At 33.6% G+C, this 14,728-nt stretch overlaps 1 protein-coding gene across 5 annotated transcripts in view; it reads right to left on the reverse strand.

Annotated features, from left to right (window-relative positions):
• Window positions 1-14,728, reverse strand: part of LOC111146810 (vacuolar protein sorting 13 homolog B) — a 755,552-nt gene that overhangs the window by 330,004 nt on the left and 410,820 nt on the right. For 3 of the 5 annotated variants that reach the window (XM_022502501.1, XM_022502502.1, XM_022502503.1), the window contains 4 exons: window positions 7,054-7,225; window positions 6,606-6,720; window positions 4,728-4,794; window positions 285-693 (listed from right to left, as the gene is read on the reverse strand). In XM_022502501.1, the coding sequence (XP_022358209.1) occupies window positions 285-693; window positions 4,728-4,794; window positions 6,606-6,720; window positions 7,054-7,225 (763 nt within the window). Of the gene's footprint in view, window positions 1-284; window positions 694-4,026; window positions 4,169-4,713; window positions 4,795-6,605; window positions 6,721-7,053; window positions 7,226-14,728 lie in introns of those variants that run through there. The other 2 variants (XM_022502500.1, XM_022502504.1) reach the window with 2 other exon arrangements.

The raw sequence follows: 14,728 nt of genomic DNA on the forward strand, positions 1-14,728 counted from the left end.
CATTTGAGTTTAATAAAATGACAATAAGCATAAGCTTTGCTACCAAAAGCCCTGATGAAAAAAAAATCCATTTTTTATTCTAGTAACTAATTGAGTCAGTAACATACACATTATTCTGAAATAACTCCTAAGGATTTAGTTGAGAATGATTATAACATAATTACTTTTTCTAAAACACACTGAAGTGCAAAATACAACCCCCAATCATATTAAAAAATGGAAACTTAACCCCCTACATGGAAGTTTTGTAAAATCAGACCAAAAAAAAATCTGAAAGACAATACCTTCAATACTTGGCTGCATTTCTTCTGTTTTTGGAACAAAAATTCTGATTATGCTTGTGTTGATATAAATCAAAGGTAAACTGCGTGAAGTCAATGTATGGCTCCTCATGGGCTGACCCGGAGATTTTCTTTTCTCTTTTTGGGTCCTTGGTAGTTTTGCTTGAAATATACTTGCAATGGCATTAAGCAAAGGAAAGCAAAGGACAATATCAAAAGCTTGTGCTGAAAGAAGAATTTCATGAAGAAAATGGGGGGCACCATCCGTTAAACCTTCAGATAACTTATGAAAACTTCTTCGCTCATTTCTTGATGTTAACTTGTGGCGGACATTTTTTGTTACAGCTTTTGTGTATGTCAAAGAGAGAAATCCATGCTGCTGATGAGAGCCATCTAGAAGTTTTGCTGTTGTCTGTTCCAGAAAAAGGAAATCATAATACACACTTCATTAAAAAGAAAAAAAAAAAAAACTCTTTGAAAGCAGAAAATGATCTTTGTTGGTATTATAACCTCTATTATGTCTACATCCATTGATGAGCACATTACTGATCAATTCCACAGATGGGCAAAACCATCTAAAAATTAGAATGATTCAACTGAAAATTAGGAATCCTGAGTTCTAGTTCTAGATCTTGAGAGGCAATTAAACTTTGTTGTGTCTCTGTCTATGATTTCTACATTTTCTGTAACTTTCAGAATTTGGAACAAGTCATCTCTGGATTTTACCTTTTCGTTCTTCATAATTCTTCACTGACAGTACCAATTTGGTGTTGTAACATGGGTCAGAGAGAGGTTGTTTATGCAGATGAAACCGAAATAACCATGTTACATATTTCCACTTGTAATCAACAACCTGAATAAAAAAGATGATTGACTTCCCTTGACCTAACATTTATGAGAACAGTTTTTCCTTAGATAATCTGGCTAATTTATATGATGACCAAGCCCATAAAAAGAACCTCACTGAAACCATGCTTTGATAACTAAAACAACCACTTAATGCATGTTTACTGGAAATAGTAACATAACACAAAAATAAAACATCTGTCTTTTCGAACCTGCTTATTTTCACTGGCTGTCATACTATTTATAAAATGTAACTACCAACTCTCTTACAACTCAAACTCATATTCCTTGGGTTTAATGCTATATCAATATGCATACAACATTTGAGAAAAAATTTTATCATAACATCAATATTTCTGACCAAACTTGTCCAATTAACTTACATTCAAATTATATACTCTAAACAAATTATAGTAAAAGAGCATATTTTAAAGAGTGAAGTAAAATGCATACTTTGTATTTGTAAAAATATGAAAAGCACAGCTCTTGAAAGTTTTCCTGAACCATGAAATATACATAAAATCCCATTTTGTAAATTACTCAAAGTAAAATTACAGTTAAGCTATTATACTCCACATTTCCAACCTCTCTTCCCTGGGTCTAAAACCAAAGTTTTTAGGTTATTAGGATCCAATGTGTGATGTCAAGAGAGGAAGTAAACTGAGAAAGAAGAACAAACAGGAAAAGAGTGAGAGCGGCAAAGCAGCAATGCGTCCAGGCCTATGTTATGCCAGTACTCGTGAAGCTCTTTGGCTTCCATTTCCTTCCTCTCATGCGGCTGCCTGTCATCCAGTGACAAAGCAAGAGGGAAAATAGAATACAATGCAGCTGTTACTGTTAATTTTGCTTTTAATCTGGACTTTACAATGAAGAAAGGTGAGATTAAATTTACCTTCATATATGTTATTTTTTAACCTAATTTTCTGACCATTAAAAATAACTTGGGATGGGGCGCCTGGGTGGCTCAGTGGGTTAAAGAAATCTGTCTTTGGCTGAGGTCATGATCCCAGGGTCCTGGGATGGAGCCCTGCATCTGGCTCACCACTCAGCAGGGAGCCTGCTTCCTCCTCACTCTCCCGCCTCTCTCTCTGCCTGCTTCTCTGATCTGTCTGTCAAATAAATAAATAAAATATTTGGAAAAAAAAAAAAAAACTTGGGAAGTAGGCATTGAATGGATGTACAAAATAATCATATTTCATATAACTGTCCTGCCCTCAGAACATTTCTTTAATCATCCCCAACCTCCTTGTTGCCGCTCTGATTTCTCTTTCCTTTTGCTTTCTACATTCAAAAGGAAATACGGCAAAACAGGAAAAAGTGCCACCAATCTTATCACCATCTTGCTGGACAGCAGGAAACACGGGATGGAGAAGGGTGGCTGGGGTATGGCCATACAGCAACATGGTCTTTGGGTCTCTAAACTGGACTCTGGGGGGCGCGGGCTACACGAAGCTGCCATCAACCACTAATCTACATAACCTAGCTCAAATAATCCTCACAACGGCAACACATGAATCCTGGAAAAAGCATAAAAGGTGTTTCACTGTATGAATGCTTTGATTTGGAAAAAATATTTAAACATATTGAATGTAGGTACTCTTGAAAGGTAAACTCCCATGAGAGGAAGTTTGTTGAAACTACTACATTCTCAATTCCCTTAATGTAAGAGGGAAAAAAAAAAAAAATCAATGAATACTAGCTGGAGTTGAGATAATGTAAATATTACCTTTTATATAGTAATAATATCTTATACTCTTTAAGATGAAAGGTTAGAAAATAATTAAAGAAATATTAGTAAAATTTTTAAAACCTTAGAAAAATTGATAAAAATTTTAAAGGGCACTAATTAGTGGGGTTTTTCATGAATATACATTAAAGTTATTCAAAATGTAAAAAAAATTAAGAATGTTTCTCAAAGACACTAATAACAATCGAAGACGTAAAAATAAATCTGAACAGAACTCTTGCTGATAGAAAAGCCACATTTACAGACATCTTTCTCCAGACCAAAAATCCATAAAAACATAAAAAAATCAAATACAAACTAGCATTTGCTATGCAAATACAATATTAAACATTAAATCTAGGAACACAATTAGTTAAAATATTTGGCTAATTTTTATCATTTTTTAAAAAGATATAGGTCTTAAATTCCTTTTGAGCTACCAAAAAAAAAAAAAAAAAAAGAGGAAATAGTTCCCATATGCTAAGAAAATATCTAATAATGTTTGCAGGGATTTAATAAATTCTTAAGAGAATTGCTATTACCACTGTGATAATCTGGTCTTAGTATTTTAAAATTACATACGTTTGTACTGACTTTAAGAATGTCACTTAAAAGAATTAACTTAATAACATATCCAGATATATTGTACCACTAGATAAAACAGGGTTTTAAACATCTAAAAGCCACTGGTGTGCAGTCTAGTATTCATATTCCAGCCAGTCAATGATGAGCATACAGCCTTGTCCAGTTTTAAGAGGTCACCAAGTAAGGTACTTTGAATTAGTTGCAAGAAGGAAATGGCATAATTGAAAGGGGGAAAAAAAGCAAGCTAAATAAGAATCAAAGTCTGGTCAACTCTTGATCATTCAAAACATGCACAATTTAAAAAACATTGTACTTAATGTCCTATACTCTGATTTTCTTATGCTCATGGTAAAATTGGGTTGTGATCACAAAACCAGAGTGAAAAACAGGATATGCAAGTAACCCAGAAACAAATTAGATCGTAGCGGAAAACCAGTGTATGATTTAAAAGTGCAGCTGAGTTCACTGACAAAGTGGATCATACAGAGGAAGATGAAAATCAAGAGTTGACTCTATGGATAGTTCAATTCCTCCTCTGGATTCCTGTTAGTGGGAGTTCTGTAGCATAATTTTAAAATGATTTCTTACAGAAGGAAAGAAGCCAGAGCAATTACTGAAAGGGTCCTGCTTGCTGATGGGTCGAACCAACAAGGTGCGTCTGTTCAGCTTGTCGGTACAGGAAAGGAAGACACCTCCACATTGCCCCAGAGACCAACACTCTTCCCCAAGGCTTGAGGTGATGGACAGGAGCAAAGAAGGTGAAAAGACAAAAAGCAATAAAAGCCATAAGCAAAAAAATCTAGATACTTTAAATTTTGCTCAAGTTTGCATAGGTTCAGGTTTGAGCCACTGCTAGGTATGGCCTCTGTCTGGACCATCCTCTGCAAAAGCATTGTTAATGGAAGTAAATGAAAAATAATTGTTTTTAGTGTAAAATTACTACTTTTAGTTTATGATAAAGGACAATCCAACAAGAACTCATTTATGAATAGGAGGAACTTCTAAAAAGTCAACATAACAATACATTAATGATAAAGTATTTTAATAAAAGCAATCCTACCTTTGCTGTTTGAAAAATTTTCTTAGTACCTATAACAGGAAAATGGTTACAAAACACAAACAGCTTAAAGGAACAATTTTATTTTATAATGTACTTTTGGAAGAACAGGTCAAAAAGAATTTACTTTGAGCTCTAATTCTTATAACCATTAGTCCTATTGCATGAAAGAACAAAGATAAACAGTTTACAATATATTTTTTAAAAATCATAATTACTAAATGAGTCTCACCACAGGTTTTTCTTTGCACTGTAGAAATACTCCTTCAAAATGTCCTGACTGCCAACCTTCCCCTGGCCTGGAAAACATAAGTTCACCTTATCTGTTCTCTTCAATTTTTCTGAGTTAAAAAATTGAGCATATATAACTATTTCAAATAGTTATTATGTAAACAGCACTACACTGAACTAAAACACGGATCTGACAATGCAATCAAGAACAACTTATATTAGCACCACATGCTGGTCACTTTGCATGGAAGCATTTGTTTTAATGGTAAAACTGTATACTTACTGATTTATTATTTATTTCTATCTCATCCATGAAACTATCAGGCCCATAAGGGCAAGACTGACGTCTATTTTTCTCAAACACTGTATCCCCAGTGCTTATTAGCACAGTGCACATAATACACACCCAATAAATATTTTGACTAAGTGAATGAATAATTACCTAAAACTTAGATAAATTTAACAGTAAAGTCACTGATGATTTAGAATATACATTATAATATTCACATCATCAAGAAATGATTTCAGCTATACCATAATAATCATGTATCATCTGCAGAAATCACTTTCATACAAAGATATGCTATTCATGAGGACTTAAGGAACTGAACATTCCATTATCAAAGATCAATTCATGATTCATGGCTAAAGAATAAAAACAATTATCATTTGCTTTGTAACATACTACTAATAAAAAAGAGCTTAATATATAGCCAGCAAAATATTTTGAACTTCACAATTATGACACAAGGTTTTGGCTGGACAGATGTGATGGCCACTGACATAAGCAATACAATATATGTGATAAGCAATATGATAAAGAATCAAAATTCAAATGTTTTTAATGTAGAATTAGAAACATGTTCAATAAAAAACATTCTGTTTTTAGGGTCTATGATGTAACAGTAAAGGTATAGAAACATATATGCTTCTGCAGGGATTCAATAAATAACTGCTGAATGAATATTATAAATTCTGAGAAAAAATAGACTTTAAGGCTGTTTCTACACCAATATGAAATTGAAAATATGATGCTGTGTAAAAATTTTTTTAAATGTGTGAATTTTATGGTATGTAAATTATATTTCAATTTAAAAAATACAAATTCCAGAGTCGTATTCTAAAGCAAAAAACAAAACAAAACAAAAAAGCAAACAAAAAATACAAAAAGCATTTTTTAATTTTCATTTGGGAAAAATTAATGACAAAATTGCTATGCATCTTTGTGAAGATATCTAAAACTTTACTTTTTACTACCATTATTTATTTATTTATTATTATAACAAATTTATATTTATTATTTATTATTATAACAAATATGTATATATTAAATATATATAATTTAAGTATAAATTATAATTGTTTATACCATACTTTTGATAAAAATTTACTAGGGAAAGAAAAATTTGGTTCTAGGAATATCCACCACATGTATATTAATCATGTGTGAGACAAGAAAAGTCTCCAAAGTACAAAGGGCCATGAGATGTCACTACTCCATTTCAATCTGTGATTATTCTAGTATGGAGAGGGGATGGAGAGTACACAGCAAAAACCAAAGCCATCATTCATGTCTCCAGCAAATTTGCAAACATACAAAATAAAAAATTGTGTGAGACGACAGAAAAAGCAGCTTATTTCATTTAATATGGCAATATGGGTCTTCATGAACAGATTTGCCATCTTATGAAACAAAACTTTGTTATATTCCACATATGAATGAATTCCAAGGAAAACTGACCAATTTATCTGTTAAGAACCCTCTTTGGAAATAAGTACAGTATTTTTTAAAAAGACCCAAATTAAAATATAAAAATTCTTATATAGACTGTGTCCAAATAAAGTATAGCTTTTCCCGCATTCATTACACATTATTTACCTGCTTCTATAGTGATCAATATTGAAACTCTCTATTTTACATTTCACTTTGGTATATACATCCTGAACATCTATGGAAGCACTGAGGTCTTCTAGTTCAGTGACCATGCAAAGCTCTGCAACAAGAGGCAAACATTAAAATCAGCATAGGCCTCACAATCAATATTAAAACCTTCTATTTTAGATTAAATTCATATATATATTCTTGACATCTACAGAGGAAGTGAGACTTTCTGTTCATTAACCACACAAGATCCTACAACACTAAGGAAAAGTAATACAAATTCAGGTATTATATTCAATATATTAGTACTGCTAATAGAAATCACCTAAGTTAGATCTAATGATGTTTAAGTGACAGTTATAAATAAAACTAAAGTCTATTATTTCTTCTAAAAATAGTGTTTAATATCTTATCTTTTCAGTAGAGAAGAGAAGTAACCCTGTACCTGTGCCTTTATTCTCAGGATCTGGAGCAAAGAGTTTTATAGTAATTTTGGGGAGCACCCACTGCATCCACAGACTAATCCGTCCACTGGCTCCACCAATGTTACTTGTAGTTTGTTCCAAAGTCACAGAATCTGAAAATGGTGAATCATCACCTGCTTGTATAGAATCTCCCTGGGATGAGAAAAAAAACAACTGTGTAACAAATAAAAATAACCTTAAAAATTATATAAAATTTGAAATTACCACTGGTAAGTTTTCCATGACATATATTTGCTAACAATAAACATTTAAATGCTTATGCTGATACATGTTAATAATATATGTACTAATCACACGTTTTTTTATAGTTGAAATGTCCATGCATGTCATTCCAGTCTTCTCAAGAGTACATAAGATCCAGAACAAGTTTGGGTTATACCAATGGGTATTTCCTTAGAGAGCAGGGTCTGCAAGCTAAGCTATAGCCAGGGGCCAAATCTTGTCTATTTTTGGAAATAAAGTTTTACTAGATCACAGCCATACTCATTCATTTACCTATTGCCTATGGCTGCCATGTAGCAGTTAGGTAGTTTCTATAGAGATGCTATGATCCACAAAACCTAAAATATTTAAAATCCAGTCATTTATAGAAACCAGAGGTTTTGTCTACCCCTGCTATGAAGTACTTATGTGAATCTACAATATCCATAGCAAATTGATTAGCATAATTAGCATGGCTTAAGAAACAGAACATTTATCATGCCTCGCATATTTTAATATAAGAAGACATTAAAAAGTTGGATTTGACAGATTTTTAAAAGAATTTAAGTAATCTCTATATCCAACATGGGGCTCAAACTTACAACCCAAGATTAAGAGTCACATGTCCTACTACTAAGCCAGGCACATGTCCCAACAATAGATTCTTAAAAATGATTCATATGGCTAAATAGTTAGAGGTAAGTAGCATGAGTTTATTCAACTCAAAACATACATAATGAATTATAAATATGTAAGTTCCCGCATTTGGTACTAACAGACTTTCTGTAAAAGCTTCATTTGGTCATCATTGTTTTTGTTAAATCTTTTCAGCAGCTGTTAAGTGGGCTGGAGAAAAATAAATCCTGGTATGGAATGGAATAGCTTCAGCCTCAGAAGCAGGAAGACACGGCGCCAGGGACAGTGATCAGTCACTCCTGTATTCTATTCTTGTAGGATTAACTACCAAGTATTTGGGTTTTTTAAATTCCAACTTTGCTGTCCATTAAAAACCTTCAAAAACACCCATTCTCTGAGATTTGATCGAATACACTATAGCATGCTTTTTTAAAAAAAGATGTGTATGTACTTTTAAACTTTAGTTTTATGTACTTAAACTCAGTCTGGTAGGCAGCATGATACATTAGGGTTAAGGACTTCTTTAGACCCTAACCGTGGGATTTAATCTCTTGGAGTTTGTTTCCTCCTCTGCAAAATGGTTATTTTGATATTTATCTCTTAGAGTTGGTAAGAAGAAATAAGAACATAAATGTGAAGTGATTTACATATAATAAGCAATTTGTAACTAGTAGGTATAATTATCACCATCAAACTGAACCACTACTTAGAAATTGTATATTCACAAGTCTTACAGAATTTGGTATTCAACACTCTCTTGCCTTTCTCATTTTGTTATCTTTCTAACTTTAGCACATTTTCCTTTGCCATATGTTCTCAACTTATAATAGGTTGTTTTTGCTTTGAATGTCTCAAACAAGATATTCACTTCCTATGCTAAGGAGTCATGACCAGTAGTCAACAGGCAGAACAAGAAATTTCTTAAAATTTGATAAGAAGATAACATAATGTGGTGAGTATACTCTTTTCTATGGAGAGTTTCTCAGAGCAGAAGCCATTAATCTGGCAACTCAGAGCAGGGACAATGAATAAAATCTCATACAAAACCAAACCACAATTTGTGCTCTCACTACCACAAACATACCATCTACTTGGGTCTATTTAGTGTCTACATGAAGTGTTTACCTGTAATACCTGTCAATCAGAAGGAGATTTTAATTTCCTTGAATCCCCAGAAGGAGACCAAACGGGGATGATTTTCACAAAAGAATAGACAAGTACTTTTGTTGGAATACTTAGGCCCAGGCATAGCAAAACAAAAGTGTCCTATGATTTACTGTGACAGAAAATTATAGACTTAAATCTGAAGATAGCGTAGTCACTCCTTGTTCCACTTCACCAAGCAAAGCAGACAGCTCACTCTGATGTTCTCATACAAATTCTTTTCCAAAGTAAGTAGTCCTAACTCTGCTATCATTGAAATTCTTACAATTTGAGAAGGTATACAAAAATTCAGGGTTTTGGTTGCTGCCTGAAGTAACACAACACCTAATGAAAAGCACAAACTAATCCCAGAAAAGGATGTATTTTACAAAGTCAAATTCAATAAAAGACACATAATGTAGTCAAGATGCCTTTCTTTATGGGTAGGTTCTTAGAGCAGAAGCATTCATAAATTAAATTATCCTTCAAGACTTAGAAGAACATCATAATCCCAAGAATGGAAACTGCAGAGAAAACAGCACCTCAAGTCAATATGACCTAGATTTTTAAAAAAATATTATTAGGTATATTCAGTAGGAATGTTAAGAAAACTGTGGCTTCAAATTTAATAAGTAAGCACTCCTGAAAAAGACTTTTGCTCCTTCCTCACACAGTTCCAATTTTCCTTTTGGATTTACAACATTTGGTGTGGTGTTGTTAAATATGTTTGTGCATTAATTTTCTGCTCGATTTCCAAATCTATAGCAAAAATTGAGCCAGAACTGGAGATGCTGAACTATTTTCCCACACCTCTTTATGCCAAGTTCTAAAATATACAGTTCAATTCTTTCACCATTTTGTTGCAAATTGACCAAAAGAACTGAGTTTATTTTTCTAGCTGGATTTATCTTTGTTCATCTGGAAGAGCAAACACTGCAGCCCTTCATCCTTGGCCTGCTTCAGAGCTCAGGGATGATCATAGTTTTGGCCACACTGCTACTCTCCCTTATCAAAATAACTCCAGCATTCTTGTTCAATCACAAAACTTCCCAAAGGGCTAAACACTTCCACCACGGTTTGTACTTAAGTCAACAGTAACAAGTGGCCTGCTGTGGTTTCCACTACCTTTGGTCTCACTATTTCAATGCAAGGGTGGGAAAAATGATGAACTGTTTTTAAGCTTCGTACTTACGCGTCTTACTCCTATTTCCCCCTCTACGACCATCCAGATTGATATTCAGGAAGCTAGAGTTAAATTCACTGAAAAGTATGGTACTTCCTATCAACATGTCAACATAAAAAGAATTACTCATAGTTTAAAGTATAAATCACCCAAGGTTCATATAAACAAATACTTCTCTTCTTTTTAATACAAACAACTGTAAAGAGTATGCTTTTTAAAACCAGATTCATGTATAGTGAATTCTTTATAGCCAAAATAATTAATATAATTGACCTGACTCAGCAAGAAAAACAATACTTTAAATAGTAAATGTTTTAAAATTTTTATTAATGTTTTTGAATACAGATATTAGAAATAAAAAATTCAAAACTGTGATTTCAAAAAATTTCCCAGATATATAATTGATATAAATAAGCACAACAAATGTAAGGTGGCTTCACAGCAATTTCTTTCTAGATATGTCTCCCAAGGCAAAGGAAACAAAAGTGAAAATAAACTACTGAGTCTTGATCAAAATAAAAAGCTTCTGCACAGCAAAGGAACAATCGACAAAACTAAAAGGCAATCTACAGAATGGGAGAAAATATTTGCAAATGACATATCTGATAAAGGGTTCATATCTAAAGCACATAAAGAAATTATAAAATTTGGGGTACCTGGGTGGCTTGGTTAAGTGTGCAACTCTTGATTTCGGCTCAGGTCACGATCTCAGCACTGTGGTACTGAGCCCTGTGTCAGGCTCTGAGCTTAGCAAGGAGTCTACTCTAGATTCCCTTTCTCTCCCTTTGTTGTCCCTCCCCCCACTCTCTCTCTCAAATAAATAAATCTTTTTTTTCCAAGATTATTTATTTATTTATTTGACAGGGAGAGAGATCACAAGTAGGCAGAGAGGCAGGAAGAGAGAGAGGGGGAAGCAGGCTCCCCGCTGAGCAGAGAGCCCGATGCGGGGCTCGATCCCAGGACCCTGAGATCATGACCTGGGCCGAAGGCAGAGGCTTAACCCACTGAGCTACCCAGTCATCCCTCAAATAAATAAATCTTAAAAAACCCCACAAAACTACTCTATGATCCCACAATTGCATTATAAGGTACTTACCCAAAGAACACAAAAATGTGAATTCAAAGGGGTACAAGCATCCCAAAGTTTCAGCCAAATTATGGAAAGAGTCCAAGTGTCCATTGACTGATGAATGGATAAAGAAGATGTGGCATGTATATATACAATGGAATATTACTCAGCCATAGAAAAGAATGAAATCTTGTCATCTGTAATAACCTGGGTGGAGCTACATAGTATTATGCTAAAAAAAAAGTCAGAGAAAGACAAATATTGTATGCCTGAAACGAATATTGTACTGTATGTTAGCTGGAATTTACATAAAACCTTAAAAAAATGTAAGGTGGCCTCAGATTGATATGTTAATTTATATAATTAAATATAATAATTTATATTCATAATTTATATAATAATTAAATCTTTAGATTTAAAAAGCAAAATCTAGTAAGTCAATAGTTGTGATGGTGAATATGTGAATATGATTATTTGGAAATAGGAAAAGCATTGCAAAGTATTTTGTTGATGTATGCAAAGGCTAAAAAATAAGCTCACTTCTCTAATCTATTTTGATATATTATTTTTGTCTTCCAACAGCTATTCAATTGATCAGATGATAATCTAAATGCTAAAACTACCACATTTTTTTTAAGTAGGCGCCACCCCGACAGTGGAGCTCAATATAGGGCTTGAACTCCCGATCCTGAGACCAAGAGCTGAGCTGTGACCATGAGTCAGACGCTCAGCCAACTGAGCCACCCAAGTGCCCCATGATTCCCACATTTTGAATAAAAATGTCTTCCTATATGTTGAATATAAAACCATTTAAAGATAAATATTGAATGAAACAAGTCTACTTAAAGGGGGAGAGTTAAAATGATTACAATACATTCTTAAAATAACAACTCAGTATTCAAACTAAATTTAGCTTTAAAAAAAAAAAAGATTTAGTTATTTGAGAGAGAGAAGCATGTGCATGAACAGTGGAGGGGTAGAAGGAAAGGAAGAGAGAGAATCTTCAAGCAGATTCCCTACTGAGCCCAATCCTGAGCTTGATTCCATGACCCTAAGATCTTGACCTAAGCCGAAATCAAGAGATAGCTGCCTAGTTGACTAAGCCATGCAGGCGCTCCAAACTAAACTTACTTTCTAAAGGGTTGTTTGAAATAATAATTTGACATAGCTTACTGCTTATTACTGTACCATAATAAGTAAAAAACTGACAAAAGTTTTGCTATAGCAGTTGATGTCAACAACTTCTCAGTCCAATATTCACTTCTGTTTTTCAATAAATGTTTCAACAGATATAACTGACATGTAACATTGTAATAGTTTCAGGTGTACAAGATCATTATTTGTATATACTGTGAATGATCACAATAAGTCTTATTAACATCCATCACCAGCATAGTTACAGGTTATTTTTCTCTTGTGATGACAACTTTTAAGACCTACTCTCTTACCGACTTTCAAACACAGAATAGAATATTATTAACTCTATAGTCCCTGCTGTACATTATATCCCCAGGACTTACTTATTTTATAATTGGTAGTTTTTGGCTTTTGGCCACATGTACCTATTTTTCCTCATAGTCACTTTAAATTTAACTGAAAATAAATGTTTTAAATAATTACTGCAGACTAAAAAATGAAGCACCTCATATAAGATTATTTTTTTAATTTAAATTCTCGTTAGTTACCATACAGTATAATGTAAGTTTCAGGTGTACAACAGAGTGATTCAGCCCTTTGGTGAGCAACACCATTTGCTCGTCACAAATGCCCTCCTTAATCCCCATCACCTCCTTCACCCATCCCCTCACCCACCTCCACCCTGCTAACCACCACTGTGTTCTCTATAGTGAAGGGTCTGTTCCTCGGTTTGCCTCCCTCTCTTTTCCCCCTCTTTGTTCCTTTGTCTTGTTTCCTAAATTCCACATATGAGTGAAATCATCTTTCTCTGACTGACTTATTTCACTTAGCATAATACTTTCCAGCTCTATCCATATTGTTGCAAATGGCAAGATTTTATTCTTTTCTATGGCTGAGTAATACTTTTGTGTGTGTGTGTGTGTGTGTGTGTGTGTGTGTGTGTGTGTGTGTATCTCACATCTTCTTTAAGCTAGGCTGCATAAAGCTATTTTAATCCCGAATCAATGAAGAATAGAAGTCAAATTCTGCCGTGAACCAAAGCTTCCAACATGAGAGGTTAATTTGCCAATTTTTACTTTTGGTTGAGTTGTAAATCAATATTCTAACATGGACTCAGTATTTTATATTTTTTGCTGCATACTAAAATTTTTGTTCCCCCTTCTGTATAATACAGAATTGTCTCTAGGAAACAGAATCCATTATGGACTAAATTTCCTGGTCCGTCTATCTATTATGTGTGTATACATATCCATGCCCCAATTCAAATATTTTAAATTCTTCTAAGGATAAAGGATGTTATCTTAAATATTTAAAAGTTTGTAAAAGGCTGAACATACATTAGGCTAAGTATCCAATTTAAGAGATTAGAAAAAACAGGAGCACCTGGGTGGCTCAGTTGATTAAGTGTCTAACTTAATTTCAGCTCAGGTCATGATCTCAGGGTTATGAGATGGAGTCCCGCGTTGGCCTCTGTGCTGGGTGTGGAGCCTGCTTAAGATTCTCTCTCCCCCTCTGCCCTTCCCCATCTCTCTCTAAATTAGAAAAAGAAAAAAAAAAAAAGAAAAAAACCCTACAGGATAAAACAGGAAAAAATGCATTTTAAAAAAAATTTATTATTTCAAGAGAGAGTACGTGGAGGGGCAACGGAAGAGAGGGAAAGAGAGAGAGAATCTCTAGCAGACTCCCTGCTGAGCACAGAGCCCAACATGGGGCTCAATGATTTTATACTGCCAGAATGTTTAAAAGAAACTTCTCATTACGAAATGAACAGTAAAGGGTTTTCAGGCTAGTAACCTGGATTCCCTCAAAGAAGCAAACACACAAAATCCTTTTGTGGGAAGAAGGCCTCAACCATAATATAAAAGTCTCATAGATAAAGTTCAATTAATGAAACACTCCCAATACAAGGTTACATAACACATAAGGAAACAATCTATTATGAATAAAAGTTAAAAAGACAACAAACAAACAAACAAAAGATTAGACTCTCAAAATATTCAGACAACAGATCTGATAAAAAATATAAATTCTGTTTAAAAAAACAATAGACAAAAAACAAAAACCTCATTATATAGCTTTATGAATTTATATCAAAATATATTTGCAGTGACTTAGTAAATTATATACATGCCCTGTACTATAATAAATCAAATTTAACTTAGTCATAATGAGTTGACATTCCCAATTAATTTAACATCCACATATTCAATAGCAATGTGTTTGAAACCCGCTGTGCACCAAGCACTGTACTGATCACTTAAATTAG

The sequence above is a fragment of the Enhydra lutris genome, unplaced genomic scaffold, assembly GCF_002288905.1.
Source record: "Enhydra lutris kenyoni isolate GAN:26980312 unplaced genomic scaffold, ASM228890v2 scaffoldscaffold14, whole genome shotgun sequence".
In the NCBI taxonomy this organism is placed as follows: domain Eukaryota; kingdom Metazoa; phylum Chordata; class Mammalia; order Carnivora; family Mustelidae; genus Enhydra; species Enhydra lutris.